General features: G+C 51.1%; 1 protein-coding gene across 1 annotated transcript; it reads right to left on the bottom strand.

Annotated features, from left to right (window-relative positions):
• Positions 1 to 2,515: 2,515 nt before the first annotated feature.
• On the bottom strand, positions 2,516 to 7,770 carry LOC133921825 (transcription factor GTE10-like). The gene is made up of 10 exons (XM_062366866.1): positions 7,402 to 7,770; positions 5,811 to 7,105; positions 5,583 to 5,720; positions 4,932 to 4,999; positions 4,330 to 4,399; positions 4,168 to 4,227; positions 3,955 to 4,067; positions 3,818 to 3,860; positions 3,586 to 3,707; positions 2,516 to 3,507 (listed from the first exon to the last, which is right to left on the bottom strand). The coding sequence occupies exons 2-10, from the start codon at positions 7,093 to 7,095 to the stop codon at positions 3,247 to 3,249; spliced, it is 2,160 nt and encodes a 719-aa protein (XP_062222850.1). The 5' UTR covers positions 7,096 to 7,105; positions 7,402 to 7,770; the 3' UTR covers positions 2,516 to 3,246.
• Positions 7,771 to 20,903: the final 13,133 nt, after the last annotated feature.

The following is a 20,903-nucleotide window of genomic DNA, read 5'->3' as shown; positions in this document are numbered from 1 at the left end:
AACTCTGGGTGCTCGGGGACTACTGTTCATAGCCCCGAGCGCCGTCTCCCGGATATGTCTCTTCTTGGTCCTCGGGGAACTCGGGTACTCGGGGACCACTGTTCATGGCCCCGAGCGCCCTCCCCCGGAACTGCCTTCTCGGGTCCTCAGGAAACTCGGGTACTCGGAGACCACTGTTCATGGCCCCGAACGCCCTCTCCCGGAACTGCCTTCTCGGGTCCTCGGGGAACTCGGGGACCACTGTTCATGGCCCCGAGCGCCCTCTCCCGGAACTGCCTTCTCGGGTCCTTGGGGAACTCGGGTACTCGGGGACCACTGTTTATGGCCCCGAGCACCCTCTCCCGGAACTGGGTCTTCTTGGACCTCGAGGAGATAATCCCAGAGGGAAGGTGCCACGTGGCATTCTGCTGTCCTGGCCTCAGGACTCGGGGACCCCTGGTTCCCATGTCATCGACACCATGCCTAACAGAATTGATCTTTCTTTCGCCCAAGAAACAACCTCTCATTCTAGTTGCTCCTAAATATCATTACCGAATGCATGATGGGAAACTGGGTCAATGCATTGTGCTCAGTTGGATCATCAATTTGCTCACCAACCTTCAGGAAAAACACGTGAGACTCGACTAGGAGCAATCGAGAACCACTCAGACCAGATTGCCAAATCTCAAACTCGGGCATCGATTGTTCCAATGTCGCCATAGTTCCCAATGGATCCCCTGAAGCCACTTCATCCAGAAAATCCGAAATACGCCACCAAAACTTGCCACTAGAGATCTGAAACCACCGTGGTAGTCCGTTGATAAGATAAATGTGCACTCCCTTTGCCATATGAAGATGAAAGCACGCCATCCTCAGAAAAATGAAGGTGAATAATTTCCCATCCTTGCACACTACAAACCCCTCTAGATTCACCCAGAACGCATCATAGGAAAGCGATGGGCGATTACAGAAACATTCGGTCACTAGGTTAACTATTCTACCTTTGATCTTACACCCTCGCTCGATGACGATCAAGAGCCTGTTTAAGGCCACAATCATCTCCCAGCTATCGCTAACTAAACCTCAAAAACAAAGGTCGAAAACTGCTTCACTTCCCAGGCGATGGACCTCCACCAAGCCATCCTCATGCACGAACGGTCCTTTCAGGATCCAAGGAGCAAATTCCGCCGTTCTACGCACTTCACGCCATAAGGAGCAGACACAACGGTAGAAGGCGAAATATTCTGGATGTTGCAGTTTGTTGGAGATAGTGTCGCCCCAATAGGCAAAGTCACTCAATCTGGAGCTTCTGCCATAAGATCCAAAGTGGAGATGAAGTCTTTTGAGTGGAATGCGAGCAATGGTGGATGAATTCGAAAGGCAAAACTGTAGATGAGGCAACGAGGCTAAGACAATGACGGTAAAGTTCTTCCCTCAGATAATTAAATAGGTCTTGCTTCAAGATGAGACTCAAAAATTATTTTCTGTTCGAATAAAAATTGTGGTGTTTCGATCGACGTGAAAAGCGACATGATGACGATGTGCAAATCTCTGCACGTCCATTTGTATTCTACGAGTACTAAATACTCTTATACTCGTTTCAAATTTTGAAAGGTTTTTTTTAACTCTACTCAAAGACAGATGCCGAGAAGTCGATATTACTGGCCCTTACCGAGTCTCGAGTGTGGATAACAATAGGACGCTCACACAAAAGTGTTTCCATTCGATACTCGAAACATAACCTCTTTTTATTCGATTCTTTCGATTGTAAGTTCGACATGTTTTACTTGGCCAGGCTTGGACTTGATGGTACCTGAGTGTACGCTTGCAGAAATCCTCCATACTGAGTAGAGTTATGGAGCTATTATCGAATACCTAACTATAAGGTATATACGCATAAGAAGTATACCATATAGAAACAAGATATGTCATGTGCATACTTAACAATTTCGAATATTATAAATTTATATCTGCAATAACTGATACTTCCGAAATCTAGAAGGTGTATACTAAGAAGACCTCAATTACTTACTCAACTCGAGAAGACTACTATCTATAACAGATTTATGTACTTAGACGATAAAAAATACAATCGATTACAAATGAATAAAACGATACATCACAACTATATAAGACAAATCTAATCCTCCAAAAGCTCTTTTTTCCAACTACTCAGGGAGCATCAGAATCTTGATATAGAAATAACTCAACAACTTCAGTTCTATATTAGACTAGATCTAATCACTCTTTATAATAAATCAACCACATTATCTGTACTCAAGTGACTCCAACTAGAGACCTAACCAATATACATGTCTTACTTTATATTTGATCTCTAATTCATAAAAATAATCCTACTGTTTTTCGTATAGAGACCTAACCAATATACATTACATGTCTTACTTTATATTTGATCTCTAATTCATAAAAATAATCCTACTGTTTTTCGAACATATTATCCAGAACCAATCTCTACTATTTATCAGATATATTATCAAAAACCAATCCTCAACAAGCTCCAGGGCATATAAAACAGTTGAGCAGTTTCTCGTTTGTATATTCAAATGAAGCACGGGCGCCCTGATGACAACAAATTGCGTGAAAAGAACAAACAAAACAACTAGCGCTTCCTCCACTACATCAAAATTCGGATTTACAGTAGGAAGCAAACTACACAATCTAAAACATAAAAAGAAAGGAAAAAAGAAGCTATGGGCCGCTGTGCAAACGCCTGGACGCTTGAAACTTTGCACTAAATCACATTGCAAGCGGCGGTGTTGCAATAAACCAAGAGCCATTTGAATTTGGGCGTCACTTGAATATCATGTCACAATCACACAGTATTTTGTCGTTCTGTCACCCAGCTCTTGCAGCGGCCACTTCCAAGATAAAATTCAACGGCAGCCAAACTTGATATCGTCCACGATCAAGAAGAAAAAAACTCACTTGCATCCTCCAAGCACATAATTATGTTCATTTAACGCTGTCCATGGTGACCAAGTCCTTCACCAAGCCTTCTCCAAGCACATAAATATGTTCAATTGAAGCTGTTCAAGGTTAACTCCATCTTCCAGGCACATTTTTCAACCCCTTCGGCAGCACCAAAACTGAGGGCTTTCTCGGCACCAATTTGGCGGCGTCTAACACATGCAACTGTCCAGCCATCGCCCTGCAAACATTGGCTGCAAGAGGCAATTGCTCTGTTGGATCAGTAGGTTGGCACCAGCCTCTAGCCCTAGAGAGGGCATGCCAACCAATACAGCACCATTAGTTGATCTCTCCTTCCTCCGCATCTTTAAAGCTGGGAACACTGCTCGGCTCTTCTTCATCTTCTTCATCGTCTGCTTTCATGAATAGTCCAAGTAGTTCCAGTGGATTGACGGATCGAGGAAGAAAACTGGGCATGCCATCCTGGGAGTGCTCTGGACTAGTCTCATCAACAGAGCTCACAATATGTTCTGTGGCTGTTCCAAGCATTTCCAAATCCTTGAGATGGAGGTTATCATTGATCTCTACAGTTCTCTCCATCTGCATACAGGTTTTATATTTTTAGTAACATGACAAAATGGAAAATTTATACTGCTAGTTAATGCAGTTTTCACTTGCCTCCTGCAGGGCCTGACGAGCCTTCTCCCTCTCAAGATCCCGTTTACGCTTAGCTTCAGCTTCAGCTTCAGCTCTGCGAGCTTCCATAGCCGCGTTACCTTCAGCCAACAGACGTGCTTTCTCTGCATCCACAAATAAGACCCATGTTAGAACACGCGAACACACACACACACACACACACACACAGAGTAGCAGCAGCAGCAGCAACTGAGACTGTGGATATGCCTTTTACCTTCCTTCTGGACCTTTTCGAGTTCCTCCTGTTTGTCCCCGCCCTGAGCTCAGATCAATACAGGTCAGGAATGAGTCACATCATGACCTCATAAAATCAGCAAAGGAAGTTGCTGCTGGAGGAACAATGTTCTATACCTGGCTAAGAATGCCACGAGCTTTGACAATCACATCGGCGTAACGGCTCCTCAAAAGGGCTGCTCGAAAGAGCTTGTCCGGGGAGACTTGCCTATCGGGTTTTGAGTTTTCCCCTAAATATTTCATAGGGAAGGATCAGATGATCCGATCATCTTAGTGCACTAAGGCCGTTCAATGGGTCTCATATGTACCGGCCTACAAATTCATGCTTACCCTCTGGTGCAAGCTTGGATTCACTGTCCTCTTCGCCGTGCCCCGCATTATCAGCATGACCTGTGATTTAAGGAGTAGTTAGGCCACAACTAATAACGTCAAACACAGTTTCTAACTGCCCAAAGACAGTATAGCTAAACAGTCAGAGAAAGTGAGCCATACGGTTGGCATCAGCTGGACTAATAACATCACTCTTTTCTTGCTCCACCAGCTGGTCAGGTTTCTTAGATCCCTATAATTAAGAAAGAAACCAATTATATCAGTGCAGGCCAGTCAACTAAATTGAAAAGAAACCACAACCTTGCCACAATGACACAAGGATATAAAAATCAAAGCTGACACAACATGCCTAAGAACACAAACAGAATCAGATTACCAAGACAATTGAAGCACACAGTTTGGCAGAATAGGGCATTATTGGATAAGGGCAGAGTTAAGGTGTAAGTGAACCCATACAGCATAAGCTACAAAACTATTTACTGAAAGACATACAAATAGTGCTGTCAGAAAGAGAGTAACAAAAAACAAGAGATAGTCACAGTTGCAACACAAGCGCCAGTGACTAAGGAGAAAGTAAGCAAATATCAGAAGACAATAGAAAGGTCGCATGGTTTTAGGAAGGATGGAAGGTTTGCATATATGACTGGTCAATAATATTCCAACCACAAAGCATTCACAACACCAAATAGCCCATAGTCCATTAACTAATATGATTTAAAGGATGTATTATGTTTGAAGCAACCGATAGTAAACTGGCAAAGTACCTTTGCAAGCTTTGTTGGGCTACCAATTTTTTCTGATTCACTTTCAGAGTCACTGCCTGAGTCAGAATCTGCATTACCAACACCATTATAAACAACTGGGACTTTCTGATATCTCAAAATGGGAGAAGTTTCAAGAAAGATTAAACTATGATTATCCTGTATCATGCGGACAACAATCACAGTTTGCAAGAGCTTACTCTTACTAAGAGGTTAATTTGATAGAAATTAGTAGAATGAGGACACTGCAGCATGTTGTCCTGTGTACACTAAATTTAAATCTTAACAAGTCAATTCAAAATTCTTTGAATACCACTAAGCAATTACCAAAAGACTGTTAATGAAAGGGGAAACATGATATGCACGAATAGGCATTCCATGCAGTAGCATCTAGCATTATTACATTCGTGGAGTAACATGTTTGCTCCACTAATTCTACTTCGCTGCCAAATTTTCAATTCATTACCCAGAGTTCAACTTAAAAAGAAATTCGATATACCAACACAAAATTCGAAAACATTAATATGACAAGGGAAATAGCCAAGTTTTCAAAGCAGTTACTGCATAGATTTGGGAAGAGAAACAGCATAATCTTTACACAAGAATGTTTATAACGATGAAGACAAATGTAGATAAACACAATGAGACACAGACCGCTAGAAGATGATTCAGAGTCGCTGCTGGAACTAATTGGACTACCACACTTGCTACTCCTGATTTGTGCATCTTTTTCTATCAATATAGGGGAGGCATTGCCACAAATATCCACATCCTCCTCAACAGGCTCACCACCTGAATGCACCGAAAACCAATATCTGAATACTGCACGGGAGTCTAGGAATTTAAATCTATTGAGAATTTGAGGGTAGAAGAGGAAAAAACCTTTGCATGGATTCATAGACGAGTGGCTAAGGCCAGATACATTCACAGCCTCATTTTCGGAAGGCTCTGATTTCGCCTGCTGGTTCTGCCCTCTCTCTTGCAAATACTTGTCAACATTTTTCTTCAGCTCGAATAGTAGGTCATCACTGACGGCATGTATATCAATCTCTATCTCTCCGTCACCAAGCTGATCTGTATTGCTGTCAATGCACTGTTGCAGCAGATCAATGATGTGAGCAGGTAATTCTTGATCCTCGGATAAAGAAGACAAACAGTTCCCAAAGGCTTCTTTCTCATCAAATGTCATCTTCGGTTTTCCAGTCTCTGCTTGCCTTACACACTCCATTGACACATCACTGCAGTCCACGGGAGGAGTCTTCCTCCTCGAGTCAGTCCTGTCAACCTCAACATGTGTCTCAGTCGGAACAGAAGCCAACTTCTTTTCAATTGTCCTCCATTTATTCTCAAACATCTTGTTCAGCTGGATGGCCATGTCATGGACAGCATGCCCACGAGGATTGTAAGACATTGCATTGTTAAAGGTCAGCCTAACATCAGCCGCAAAATCTGATGGGCTTGTGTATGAGCCAGAGTCTAGCTTCTTCTTGACGGTACCAAGGTCCATTGGGTGCTTGATAATGTCAAAATAATCTGGAATTTGCAGCTTCACCACATCAACTGGGACGTTGAATATATGACTACATTTCTGAGTCATCAGCTTCTTCAAAATAGCATCACACTGCTTAAATACTGCAGCTTCAGATAACAGCGCAGAAGGTTCAGGCTGGGATTTTGTAGGCAAGAACCGTCCCTTCGCACCACGGGCAACATGGCTCCCACGATGCCCCTGCTTGGCCCGAGGGGCAGCTGAGGATGACAACGCAGGTGCTCGATTGACAGGGGCAGGAGCTGCAAACTCTGGCTTCTTGAGGAGATCTCGGACGGAATCAAGCTCTGCCCGGAATCTCTTCCGAAGATACCGCCGCTCGGAGGATGACATCTTGGATGGCACAAAGATCTCCCGTTTTACATCGAAGCCATTGCTGTTTAGGCTGATGCACTTGCGCTTTGGAGCCGACGAGTCCTCCGAGTCGACACGAACAGGGCTGCCGGCTGCACCTTCCGACTCACCGACGGTCTCTGCATACCCCCGGGGCAAGGCTGATGCCACGCCCCGGAAGGCCATTTCTTCATAGCCCCTCTTTATGAGCCTCTGCTGCCCAAACTCCATGAGGACAGTCGGTGTCATGTGCCCAGGCGCCAGCGAGTCAGATCTGTTCGCCATTTACAAACATCTTCAGCCACATAAACACCAAATTCTTTTTTATACCAAACACAAACACCAAATTCAAACTTTACAAACAACAATACCGAAGCATACGGACCCAAAATTTAAAGCGTTCACTCCAAAACCCTAATCCTATATCCTAACCCTCATCCCAAGCCGAACCCACTCACGGCGCACGAATTGGACACCGCAACCCTCAAATCCGCTAATTCGCGCCTCGAATTAGACACCTCCCGACACGACTCAAAGAAACCCCAAAAAAAGTGACCCCAAATTCGAGACAAGCAGGATGCGAGCCCGGACCTGGTAGCTGGATCTGAAGGAGGTGAGACCCTAAGGTCCGAATACAGCTCGAGGTGGCCGCGTCCTGTCGTGGGCGCTCCGGCGAGCTGGATCTGCGCGGGAGAAGGGCGGATCTGGGAGCGCGCGGTGGCCGCCCGGTCGCCTCGCCTTATCTTTCTTTTTCGCCTCCTCGCCTCTCGAGTCGAGTCGCCTCCACGCTGCTTGCCTATCCCTTTTTTTTCCCTTCTCGAAGCGACCGAGCCCGAGGTGGAGATCCGCGCACGTGAGGGACCCGAACCGGTGCGGAGCAAAGCGGGGCGGACCGGCGGAGTGTTGTGCAGCGACTGTGCGACTGTGACGCGCGGGGAGCTACGCTCTCCGGGTGCGTATTTATAGGCCGAGGCGGGGCACGGGAGCGGTGCGAGTCGGATCCGTGCCGTTAGATTTGAGGGATCGGACGGAGGAGGTGGCAAATCGTGGTGCGGGGCCCGGGTGGGGAACGAGCTGACGTGGAGCGGAGCGCTTTGACTTTCGTAGAGATGGTTTCCGGGCCGACGCGGGGTGTTTACTCTATTCTGTCACCGACAGAAGGGTAATCTGGTTAGTATGGCCCACATGACATTGTTTGGGTGCGGGCACGGACAAGTAGGCATTGGGAAGCGGCCGTCTTTTGTCCAACACGCGGGATCTGAGTACGATTTGGGCGCGGGGGTGACTTGGTGGGGAAGGCTACGTGACACGTGGAAGCAGGTGCGTGGCTCGGTCCTGGGCGCTGTGGTGTCTGATGGGAGGAATTTTTGTTTTATATTTTTAAAATCCAAAAAATGCAAATATATGTGCCTGTTTTCAAATTTTGCAGTTTTATATTTATTGTTCGTGGGAAGGGTGACAGCTCTACATTGCTTGCCACAGTAGGCAGGCATCGGTGCATGTGAGCATGTCGCCCCTTTAACAAATGATAGGTAGTTGAATTTATTTATTTTTAAAATGAAATTAAGAATCATTATGAAATAGAATTTTTTGAATTTTGAATTGTTTTAAATCCATTAAATAAATGTGTTTTAAAAGTGGATTAATCAGATGATTTGATTTGCTAAGATAGTTTATAATTAATACAAAGTTCACAGTACATAATTGTAAATATTACAATGACCAGATAGAACATGAATTTTACTGTGTGGGTCGGGGATATTTCCCTTTTTCTCAAGTGTTGTTTCGCACTCCTCTTCTTCTTAGCAACGTTGGAGAGCTTGACACCTCTCAAGCAGTTCTTCATGTCTTAAGTTCGGCCTCCTGTATGTGGCATGCTTTCTCCATCCTAATCACATACGCCTATTTGGTTTTAACATATCAAGTCCATTCCCCACCATACAATGGCCTCACCACCTCAATTCATTTGCTTGAAGTGACAAGGTCGTGGTTGATAAACCTAGAGTTAGCAGTGTAGTACAGAATATGGAATTGTCCGGCTCAAAAGAGTGGAAATAAAGAACAAACCATGAAATCGGGATCAATCCCAGGACACATGACGAAGCTCCTATCAAAGGTTTCCACATCGACATCCAGCCTCAATTACCACAGGAGCACAACAGACGCTCACGATAGTGTGGCACTCCGAGCTGGTGATTCCTCCAGAATCCATGGCATCATGGTAAGATGTAACATCGTAATTTTTATCATTAGTAAACAATTATGATTTGCAAAACAAGAATTAAACGGAACATAAACTTATAGTAAGTCAATAACAAATTTACATATTAACATAAACTTACAATAACATAATCTTACAATACCAACATAGTTCGTTACACCATAAGTCATTACAGCATGACAATAATAAGTACGACAACACAAATTTCACATAGCAAGATTAGTTATAACATTATTCATTACAACATGACAACATTAGGTCACACAACTCCAAAATGCAAGGATGAAGCAGATGAATGATGCCCAGCTTCGAATTCACCCATGTCATTACGAATGTGTGTGGTCTTGTGACGTCCCTTCTTTTGCTTCATGGCGTCGGGATCTAATACATACATTTTGTCAGGTCTAGGGTTCTATCCTCAATCCATATAGCTCATGGTTCCACGTCTCAAAGAGAGTTTCCTTCATTAAGTACTTACAGACATAACTTCGAGGTTTGAAGTCACTCTCAACACAAGTAGCAATAATATGGGAGCATGGCTTATACAATAGTATTGGATTGTAGCAGCTACAACTGCATCTTTCACTACCGAGCACACACTCCTAAATTTGAAATTGGTGATGTAACAAGAAATTAAATCACCCTATCGATGCTACCAAAATAAAAAAAATTAAATTGTCCAATCCAACAAAATATGGATGGTCATATCCCATACAACCAAACGCACGGTTACACCCATCTCAAATAGTACATCGTGTCCCCCAACCATAGAGTGAAACGCTCGTGCCCGACATGTGGATGCTCTATCTCTAATGACCAAACGAAGCTACACGAATGCACAGTAAGAACCAAGGGGTTCAAATCATGCTCGGCTTCCTCTACTCTTATTCACATCGCCGCCTCAACTCCACTTGATTCCTTTCCTCGTTGCAAGCTGAATCGCTCAAATTAGAGTGTCGATCCCACCCACCCCCCCCCCAATCCTCCAAATTCGTTTGGCTATGAGGTCCAATCCCAATTCGATCCTAATCGTGCCCGATCTCTTCTCCATGTTTTGTTGTTTTGGTCTAGGGATCTAGGGTTTGGTGGTAAATTTTGCTGCGGCTTTGGGGGATTCACTTTGATTTGCTCGGTTCTGTCACATCCCAAATTCTATAATCGCGTGATTAAGCTTAATCATGCATCATTAGCATCATAATTAATTTCGAGGTAAATTATTCTGGCGCACAAGAGCACTTCGTTTGAAATCAATTGGATGAGAGAAAGAAATTTGGGAGAGAAAAGAATTGAATTCGCGTTTAAAACAGACCTCTTTCTCTAGCATGTGGGACCCACCAACTGGCCGGCCCCACACCTTACTCTCTCTCCCTCACTCGGCTACTGTCGAAGGATGAACTCCTCAAGCGGGAATCCTGAGGGACCCCCTTTGAGATTCGGCTAGGGGGATGATTCTGAATCTACCTCGTACGTGGATTAAATGCGAGTATGTGAGATGTAGGCGGGACGGATGATCGTCTGCTAGTGGGAGTAAATGCTCAAGTGATTTTAAACAGGTTCGGGCCACACGGAGTGTAATACCCTACTCTTGTGTGTGTATGCTATTAATGCTCTGGAAATGTCTTTCTCTGGATCTCTTGTATTACAAGGTTTTTGTCTAAGCCTAGAGCTTCGGTCTTGCTTCGAGCTTGGAGAACCTCTGCTCCGCTTCTCAGACTTATGTGATGTGCTCGTTCGAAACTTGTTCAGGCCTTCTAAAACTTGTTCTTCTCCGGGGTGCACCCCCTCTTTTATCCTATCGGGGGAAGCTTGATGTGCCTAGAAAGGAGGACACGAGTTCCCATGAGCCATAAATGGAAAGCAACTATCATGGGGCTGCAGCTTAATGTTACAGGAGGTTGAAAATACGCCATTGGCCGGTCCTGTCACCCATTACACCACCTTTCAGCGGGTGCAGCAGGGCCCACCGGGCAGCCACCGAGCAACCCCGTGTGCCCGCCCGGTCAGAGCAGGTCTGACACGGCAAGGCGGCAGGCGATATGCCTCGAGCCCAGCGACGATATCTCCAAGCCGCGCAGGGTGACGTGCGATGGGACCCGTCGCATTAAATGTCCCCACGCTTTCCTGCCAGACGGTGACAGGGACTGATGTACTCAGTACGACAGGCGTGGGGGGAGTGGTTGGAAGTGACAGGCCATGCTCCCTCTTAAATGCAGCATCGGGCATCTCACCAATTGACACCTCACCGCTGAGCCCTTGTGGGGTCCACCGGCAAGGAGCTTCTCAGGTCCTCGGGGAACTCTGGGTGCTCGGGGACTACTGTTCATAGCCCCGAGCACCCTCTCCCGGATATGTCTCTTCTCGGTCCTCGGGGAACTCCGGGTACTCGGGGACCACTGTTCATGGCCCCGAGCGCCCTCTTCCGGAACTGTGTATTCTCGGGTCCTCGGGGAACTCGGGTACTCGGGGACCACTGTTCATGGCCCCGAGCGCCCTCTTCTGGAACTGTGTCTTCTCAGGTCCTCGGAGAACTCGAATACTCGGGAACCACTGTTCATGGCGCCGAGCACCCTCTCCCGGAACTGTGTCTTCTCGGGTCCTCGGGGAACTCGGGTACTTGGGGACCACTGTTCATGACCCCGAGCACACCTCCCGGAACTGGGTCTTCTCGGGTCCTCGGGGAACTACGGGTACTCAAGGACCACTGTTCATGGCCCCGAGTGCCCTCTTCCGGAACTGTATCTTCTCGGGTCCTCGGGGAACTACAAGTACTCGGGGACCACTATTCATGGCCCCGAGCACCCCTCCTGAAATTGGGTCTTCTTGGTTCCTCGGGGAACTACGGGTACTCGGGGACTACTGTTCATGGCCCCGAGCACCCCTCCCGGAACTGGGTCTTCTTGGGCCTCGGGGAGATAGTCCCCGAGGGAAGGGGCCACGTGGCATTCTACTGTCCTGGCCTCGGGACTCGGGGACCCCTAGTTCCCATGTCACCGACAGCTGCCAACCCCACAGCAGCCCCACCTCACTCTCGTGCCTCTCCCGTGCAAGCCAAGGGAGCCCTCCTCTCTCACTCACTCTCTCAAGCCCCCCTCCCTTTCTCCCTCAAATCCACGCTCTAGGAGCCGAATTAAGGTATGCATGTGGTACTCACGCGATCACAATCTCATGAGCTATCCATCCCTCCAATTCATTTTCATTTTTTCGGAGGATTTGAGTCGGATTTGGTGTCTTTTGGTGTTTAGGGTTGAAAAGTGAAGAACGCTGGAATTCTTCGATTTCTCAACGTTTTCTTTATCACTCGGCGGCCACTAACCTTCACAAGTGTCGTGGGTAAGTCCCTTAAGCTCCCCATGGTAGGAATTCGTGATTCGATTGGTTGATTTCGCAAAAGAGTGAAATTCATGAGTTTTTATGAGTTTAACCCTAAATTGAGGAATTGGATGAATTTGAGTTAAGAATGGAGTTTCTAGGTTGTTAAATGAGTTCTAGAACCCTTGAACTAGCTCAAACATGTTCCCTTTTGGTTTGGTGAAGATCGCAATTCGTTCCGGGCATTTTTTTCCCTCAAAACAGTCCAGTTCTGGAGCTTCCTCGGAGTATTCGGCCTTCCTCGAAGTCTACGGGTGAGCCCCAGCTGAAAATAACAGAGAGGGCACTGTCGTAGAATCTCCCGGAGTCTCCGGTACCCCAGAGTATCCGGCCTTCACCGGAGTATCTGGGTGCACTGTTCATCAGCCTCTGCTGATAACTTGTAAAATTTATACGAACTCCAAAAATCATGAAACCAATTTTATTGGTTTCATAATAAACTACTCTATCTATTAAAAATATCGAATTAAATTTTTGAGGCTAATTAATTAGACTTAAGCTTCATCAATTCACCATTAATTCTTTACCAGTCCAAAATGGATGAAACCAATTTTGCTAGTCTTCTTATGACTTTTTCTAGCTAGGAAAAATGTTTTCCTTCATTTTAAAGTATATTTTCGTGGCATTTCATCATTTGCACCTTGTGGCTTAGATTGTTGCATTTCATTTATACTTATCATTGCGCGTGTTATGTTTCTTAGAACATGCTGATCCATCGATCCCGGAAACCGAGGTCGATCCTGAGGCGCCGCACCTTTGTGAACCAGTACATCAAGGCAAGCGACTAAGCATATTGATCCCTCTTGTGTAATTGGATAAGTCTAAAATTGATGAAATGTGCTTATGTGTGTATGCATGTTTAGTGAGTAGTGAGTCAGTATCGGGTACCAATAGGTAGAACCTATGCCGATTGCATCCTTCTATTTTGAATACTTGTGTATTTACATTCCTGATAGCCCATAGGTGTTGTCAATGTCTAGGTATGAGTTCGACTTATATGCTTATCCATGCTTAGGTTATTCGGTAGAAGTCGAACGACGACGCGTTCCGTTGTTCGCGAGCATAGGACCTTCTTATGGTTATACACACCTGTTGAGGTTGAGGTAGTTGTATGAGTGGTGAGTATGAGACGAGATGTGGACGGTTCTAGGATGGTGTTTTGTCCTGCCCGGATGTGGAGTTCCCCTGGGTAGGTCGATAGAGGAAGACCGGACACCGTAGACCGCTTGCATAAGGCCGATCGTCGGGGTAGTTGGCTTTAGCACTTACCTTACTCACCACATGCCGATCTAATGGTAAGGCAAGCCGAATACTTTCGCAGTTGTGGCTTTGTAGGGCCTGAACAACGATGGTGTGAGCGGGCGGGCTTGTAAGCGGTACTAGTTTGCTCCGGGAGTAGTTCTGGTACCGTCACGCCGAGCGTTGCATGTCGCACATGGTTGGGGATGGTTGAGAAAGGTTGTCACGAGTAACCCCTTGTGTGCACTTTAGCGAGTGGCACAGGCCATATGGTCCTCGTGTCGTGTGAGTTCAGGACTATCCCCCTGCAGGGTGTATAAACAGTTCGAAATGCTGCGCTCTCGGTCATGAGCATGCTATTGTTTCATTTGCACCCGGTCGTAGAGTTTCGAGTATGGTTTGTGGTTCGGTATGTGGGAGATGGCGATGTGGGCACTTGTTACTTATTGATATACATGTTGTTACAGTTACACTTGTTCAGTTGTTAGATGTAGGATAGTTTTCATATGTTTTGGTAAAGTTTCAGTCGCTCACACATATGTCTAGGATGCTTAGTACATATGTTTTACTTAACATGTGGTTCATCCTTGCCAATGATCAATGCATAATCCTTGGAGTCGAGCTATGTTTATGTGCTCTATATGGTTTAAGTCTTGCGAGTACCCTTCGTACTCATGCCTGTGTTTCAGGTGTTGCTAGTGAGGAAGAGGCGATGTTTGGCTACTTTGTGCCTGCCGATCAGGGTGGCGGGCAGGAGTAGCACACTCTACTCCGAACTCGGTGTTCTGGTATGGAGTCTAAGGGCATGTGGCTCCATATCCTTTTGTTGTATAGTTTTTAGTCTTGCGTTGCTTAGTTCTTTTGCTGGTTAGGAGTTGAGCAGGTTTTAGTCTCCTCTTAGCTCTCTTTTGCTGTAAATTATGATAACTTATTGTATAATTAAGAACTTGTAATATAATGTTAATTACTCGCTCTTTCTTAAGCTTTGTTGTGATGTACATATTGGAAAGGCATGTGTCGGAGGGTGAACTCCTATCGCAGGGATCCCGAGAGACCCCTTTTTAGAGATTCGGCCGGGGGGATGATCCTGAACGAGCTTGTTTTGGGAAATAAGCGGGAAACGGAAATAAATGCAGTGGCTGGTGGGAGATGATCGTCCTAGTGCGAGAAAGATGGGTGCACCGGGGTTTAGACAGGTTCGGGCCGCACGGGGGCGTAACACCCTACTCCTGTGTGAGTGCTATATCTATCCTTGAAGGGAATTCTTCAAGGATGTATCTGGTTACAAGAGAGAGCCACTTACTGAGAGCTTGAGGCTCTCGTGTTCTAGCTTGGCTTGAGCTGGTTCGAGCGTCTGCGTCCTCTTTCTTTTTTTCTTACGGTCTCCCTCTTTACGTGTTCTCCATTCTTTCCTTTTATAGGCGCGTCGACCTCGACATATCCTGAATGGGAAAGAGGGGGTGCGAGTGCCAAGGTGCCACGGAGAAAGGCATCATCATTCTGTCTTGGCGAAGTGACAGGGGCGGTGGAAAAATACGGCGCGCATCCGACCACCCGCCACTGTGGATGCCCTCGGGCGCCATTAAGGGGGCCCACCGAGCAGCCTCAGAGGTGCCCGGTGCGCCCACCCTGTCTTGTTCTTCTGCCAGGGTGGGGTGGCAGGCGGAGCACTTCGATTCTGGCAACGTTATCCCGAGGCACCCGGATGAAACGGGACGGGACCCGTGCATTTAATGGACCCACGCCCCCCTGCCAGTGCATGGCAGGGTCTGACACTGGAGCGTGGGCAGCTGAGAATGTCAGGATGTCAGGCCGCGCGTGCCTATTAAATGCGGCATTGGGCCTTTGACTGGCTGACACCCCGACGATGGGACCCTTCGGGTCGTCGGACGATCTTGCGCGAACCTTCGGGGAACCGAGTCCTCGGGGGCTGCCACGTGCAGCCCCGAGCCTTCTCTCCCGAGCACTTCGGTGAGACCTTCGGGGAACCGAGTCCTCGGGGGCTGCCACGTGCAGCCCCGAGCACTCTCTCCCGAGTACTTCGGTGAGACCTTCGGGGAACCGAGTCCTCGGGGGCTGCCACGTGCAGCCCCGAGCACTCTCTCCCGAGTACTTCGGTGAGACCTTCGGGGAACCGAGTCCTCGGGGGCTGCCACGTGCAGCCCTGAGCACTCTCTCCCGAGCACTTCGGTGGGACCTTCGGGGAACCGAGTCCTCGGGGGCTGCCACGTGCAGCCTCGAGCACTCTCTCCCGAGTACTTGGGTGAGACCTTCGGGGAACCGAGTCCTCGGGGGCTGCCACGTGCAACCCCGAGCACTCTCTCCCGAGTACTTGGGTGAGACCTTCGGGGAACCGAGTCCTCGGGGGCTGCCACGTGCAGCCCCGAGCACTCTCTCCCGAGCACTTCGGTGGGACCTTCGGGGAACCGAGTCCTCGGGGGCTGCCACGTGCAGCCCCGAGCACTCTCTCCCGAGCACTTCGGTGGGACCTTCGGGGAACCGAGTCCTCGGGGGCTGCCACGTGCAGCCCCGAGCACTCTCTCCCGAGCACTTCGGTGTTTGGATCATCGGGGGACTACAGTACTCGGGGATAAGTGAGAAACCTTCCGAGCACTTCCTTCTCGGTACTTGGACTCTGTGGATCATCGGGGAACTGGGGTGCTCGAGAACCTAGAGGCTACGGCCCCGAGCACCTTCCCCCGGGACTTAGTTTTTTCTTATCCTGCAGGGTGGACCTCGCGGGATGGTGACATGTGGCGGATGGCCGGCCCGGTCTCGGGATTCAGGGACCCCTGGTTTCTAATACACCGACAGTAGCCCCCGGGTCCATTGGTAGGCGACGGGACGGAGACTGCGAATGGGCCCTTCGTTGCTGCCGAGGCCGAGGCTGGCGCAGACGCCATGTGGCAAGCTTTCGAGAGGTGGCGCTTGCGGACCCAGACCTCAAGTATGCCCCAACGGGAAAATGAGTGGACGCGTGTCCACACAACTTCCGAAGGGTATGATGACCATACGGGCGGCACGCGCGGTCACCGCGTAGATCGAGGAAAATGCACCTGGCAGCCGCTGACATCGTGCGATCGGCGGGAGATTCGCCTGGCAGTTGCGTCGATCGAGGCGACGCTTCGCCGAGCGAACCGTTTGGGCGGCAGTTTTTAAACTTTGAGATATAAAAGGGGGAATGGATCGGTCCGTTCCCCTCTTTACGCTCTCTCGCACTTGTGCTCTTGCCTTCTTTGTGCTCCGAAGCCCTTAGGAAATTCTCAGGCGACCGGAGCATTCTTCCTTCTCTCTCTCTCCACCACCAAAACACCTTCCATCTTTGCCGAGATGACGAGGGTTGGAGGAGGACGCCGGGACAAGGCTTCGGATAGCATCTTGCCGGAGTCTCGTCTGAGGAACGAGGAGGCGGCGGACAAAATCAGGAAACTGCTGGTGCCGGAGGGGCAAGAAGGTGATGTGGTGGTGAGGCCGGCGAGCCTAACGCCGGCGACGACCGTCCCTGGGCGGACCGTCCTCTTCACCTCCTTTGTGGCGGCGGGGTTGGTGCCGCCGTTCTCCGCCTTCTTTCTGCAAGTGCTGGAACGTACGGCATTCAGCTGGTGCACCTAAGCCCCAACTCTGTGGTGGTGTTGGCGACTTTCACGCATCTCTGCGAAATGTTCGTGGGGGTGATGCCGTCGGCGACGCTGCTTCGTCATTTCTTCGTCCTTCGGCCGGTGGGGAAGAAGAGGGGGCACTCCACGGCGGACGTCGCGGGGTGCTGCTACCTTCGGCTCCGGGACGGCCTGGGGGATCGTTACATTCCCCAGGTGCTGCGCAGCAAGTGGGAGGAGTGGCGACGGGACTGGTTCTTCGTCGACGTCGACCCCCATGAGCGCCTCGAGCTGCCGGAGGCGGCGGCGGAGCCTCGGCGATCGACGTGGGAGGCGCCGCCGCCGGAAGACGCGAGGCTGAAGCCGGTGCTGGAGCGCATCCTGGAATTGCGCTAGTCCGGGCTGACCTCCATCATGGTGGTCGTGGACTTCCTGCGCCGTCGGTTGGCACCCTTGCGAGAGCGGGCTCGGCCGAGCTGGTTCTATACCGGGCCGGAGGACATCACCAGGACCCAGATCGACGCGAGCTGGGATCTGGGGCAGGCGGAACTGCGGGGGATGACAAGGGTGATCACCGGAACGGAGGACATGGGCCGGACGGAGCTCCCGTGGCCGGAGATGGCGCTCTGCGCCAACCCCAACCGGGTGGCCATTATGGCGGGGCTGCCGGAGTTCGACGCCCAGGGGCCTGTGGACCGGCCAAGAAGCCGGAGTCCCGAGGCCTCCGAACTCCCCGGGCTAGAGGAGCTACTTGGCGAGGAGACTACTGCTAGCTCGGCGCGGGCTGGCGACGGGGCCGCCGCAAGCAGCAGCCGCCATGCCAGAGAGGAGGGCGCCACTGAAGTCGTCGAGGAGGTGGCGCCGGGGGATCGGGGAAAGCGTCCCCGGGCCCTGATCCTGGTGCCGGACTCTCCGCCGTCGCTAACGGCAGCGGCGGCATTTCCGGTGCTGGAGCCGCGCCTGGTGCGGATGGGGCCTGCACCGGCGCCCGCGACCCGCATGGTGGAAACCGAGACTCGTGCGGCGGCACCTGAGGCCCGCACGACGGCGCCTGAGGCCCGCGCAGCGGTTCAGCCGAGCCCACAGCGGAAGAGGCGGCGGGAGGAGTCCAGACCGACGGCGCCGGACCCGGACATCAGGCTCCCAGCGGCCAAATGGCGGTATCGGTGAGTCTCCTTTCTTGCTTTTCCATGGGCATTTCTGGCCCGAACTAAGCTTCGGCATTTTTCATCTGTCTCCCGTAGGCCGGCCGCAGGTGCTACTGCGACGGAGAAACAGCGGGCGCCGAGACCAGAAACGAGCCCACCTGCAGCTCCGACGGAGGCGGGCACCGGAACGGCGGAGGCGCCAATCGTTGTGGCGGCCAGCGGGAGAGAGACGGAAGCGGCGGCCGAGAGGAGAACGGAGCAAACGTCCGGATCCTTGGCGCCGGCGGAACCTACCCCGGGCGTGGAGAGCCCGGGGCGGATGATGGTGGAGGCGGATGCTTTGCCGGGGCCGGCGGACAGGGCGGCCGATGCGGGAATGCGGCCGCCGTCCGAGTCTTCGGCGCCGGCAGAGCCTACCCCGGGCAGGCAGAGCCCGGTGCGGATGGCAACGCAGGGCCCTGCAGAGAGCTCGGCCCCCCTGGAGGCACTCTGCGGAGAAGCCTGGGCCCCACCGGTGCCCGGCCAGCCCGCCGACCCTTTCCTGGCCGCCATTGAAGGCGTCAAAGTAGCGGTCGGGCGGCTGGGTGCAGCGGTGGATGCCAAGGAGGGGGAGCTTGAAGCTGAGCGCGCCCGCATGGCGTTGGAGAAGGCGCAGCTGGCGGGCGCCCAGGAGGAGGCCCGTGCGGCGGCTGCGTGGGAGCAGAAGCTCCTAGAAGATATCCGCGCGGAAGCCGCGCGGGAACAAGAAATTTTGAAGACCGTGCGGGCAGAGGCCGCGCGGGAACGAGAAGACGCCGCCCGCCTGGCTGAGGCGTCGAAGCAGCAAGCTGCCGAGGCCCTTGCCAGGATGGGGCAGGCACAGGAGAGGGAGGTAGCAATCGCAGCCCGGGAGCAGGCTGCGGAGGAGCGGCAAGCCGAGCTGACCCGCCGGGAGGGCGCGGCCGAGAAGACGTGCGCCGACCTCCAGCGCAGGGAAGACGACCTTCGGAAGATCAGGGAAGAGATCCACCGTTGGGAGGAGGATGTTTCCTTGCGGGAGGTGAACAACGAACTATTAGTGTCGGAGCTCGATGTTCGGGAGGATTCGGTGACTCAGCAGGAGGACGTGCTGGCCCGGCGGGAGGGCGAGCTGAGTCGCCGAGAAGGCGAACTGAGTCGCCGAGAGGGCGAGGCTGATGCGGCGGCGGCGGCCATGGCGACCAGGGCGGAGCAAAACGCGAATCATGAGGCGGAACTGGCCGCCCGCGAACGCGCCTTATCCGAGATGGTGGCCATGATGAAGCAGGCTGCCACCCCCGCAGCAGTTGGCGGTTCTTCCGGTCCGGTCGGGAACCAGGGACTCGAGGCGCAGCTGCGGGCCGCCAAGGAGAAGCTCGAGACCGCCTTTGTCTCGCGGGTCAACCTCGAGCATATGCTGGAAGACATACTCCGGCGGATGCGGCGGGCCGTAGAGAAGGGTGGTCTCGGACGACTTGTTGAAGGCGAGAAGGGCAACGGCCCCGCACGACAAGTGTTGGGGCTGCAGCAGGTCTGCGAGCGCCTCGAGGCCCTGCCTTGGGCAGTCCAGGAACTCGCCGCCCGGGAGGGACGTGGCTTGGCACATGCAGTGGCCGAGCACGTTCTGGCCTGCTACCGAAGCAGGGACCCAAACTTCCCGTTGGAGCCGGCGCGGGAGGGAGTGGTCGAGGCTGAGGGAGAGGCCGCCCGGGTAGCGGTCCGGAGTACCGCCGCCGTGGTGGCGGCCGGCTTCAGGCGAGAGGTGCCGCCGCCGCCAGCCCCCGGGGACGACTCAGAGGATTCAGCCGACGCCTCTGCTGCCGACTAGATCTTTTGTAGTCTTTTTTTTCTTTTGTTGTCTTGATGAATGTAGATGTAGGAGTGAAACCTTAGAAAAAGCCTTGTATATATCCTGTGAATATTAATGGTAACTTTTCCTTGGGCTCGCAACTCCAGTTTCTATGAGTGTTTGATGTTCCTTCTGGTGTTTTGTCCGGAAGTCCCGGGGAGTACTCAGTCGGGCCGTTCCCGACCTTCCCGTCCCCGAGAATGAAGTTGTCCTGATCGCTGCTGCTGGCGTAGTCGGCCTTCGAGCTCTCGCGAGTCCGCATTTGCCTAAGTTAAGAAACAAAGACACAGACTTCCTTGCCCGGGAGATAGATCGATCCCGCTCGGAACACGCCATACCTAGTGAACACTTTTTCACTTTGCGACCACTCAGTTAGTAGAAGGGAGACGCGTGCGGGCGAGAATGTGACCAAGAGTCCTCGTGGTCCGGTGGTACCCGGGCTTTAAAACGGGCCGGACCGAGCACTGACAGCCCGCCCCCGAGGCCTGAGCTCCGGACTACTCGAGCAGCTCGAGTGATAGGATTACCCAGGGTACCCGAGGACTCGGTAGTGCTCGGGGTCCTTAAAAGCGGACCGAACACCACGACCACAACGAAGGGCTTTGGTCAGACATTACCGCACGCGCGCTACTCCTTTCTACAAACCGCTCTGTCGTTCTGGAAAAAAGTAGACA

Source organism: Phragmites australis, chromosome 6, assembly GCF_958298935.1.
Source record: "Phragmites australis chromosome 6, lpPhrAust1.1, whole genome shotgun sequence".
Classification (NCBI taxonomy): domain Eukaryota; kingdom Viridiplantae; phylum Streptophyta; class Magnoliopsida; order Poales; family Poaceae; genus Phragmites; species Phragmites australis.
The sequence above is the reverse complement of the archived record's forward strand: the minus strand, read 5'-3'. Positions and strand labels throughout refer to the sequence as shown.

Coding starts and splice junctions, on each gene's coding strand:
- LOC133921825 (XM_062366866.1), bottom strand. CDS start 7,095: ATGGCGAACAGATCTGACTCGCTGGCGCCTGGGCACATGACACCGACT. Junction 4,400..4,931: donor GCCCAACAAAGCTTGCAAAG/GTACTTTGCCAG, acceptor TCTTAATTATAG/GGATCTAAGAAACCTGACCA. Junction 4,068..4,167: donor ATCCAAGCTTGCACCAGAGG/GTAAGCATGAAT, acceptor TGAAATATTTAG/GGGAAAACTCAAAACCCGAT.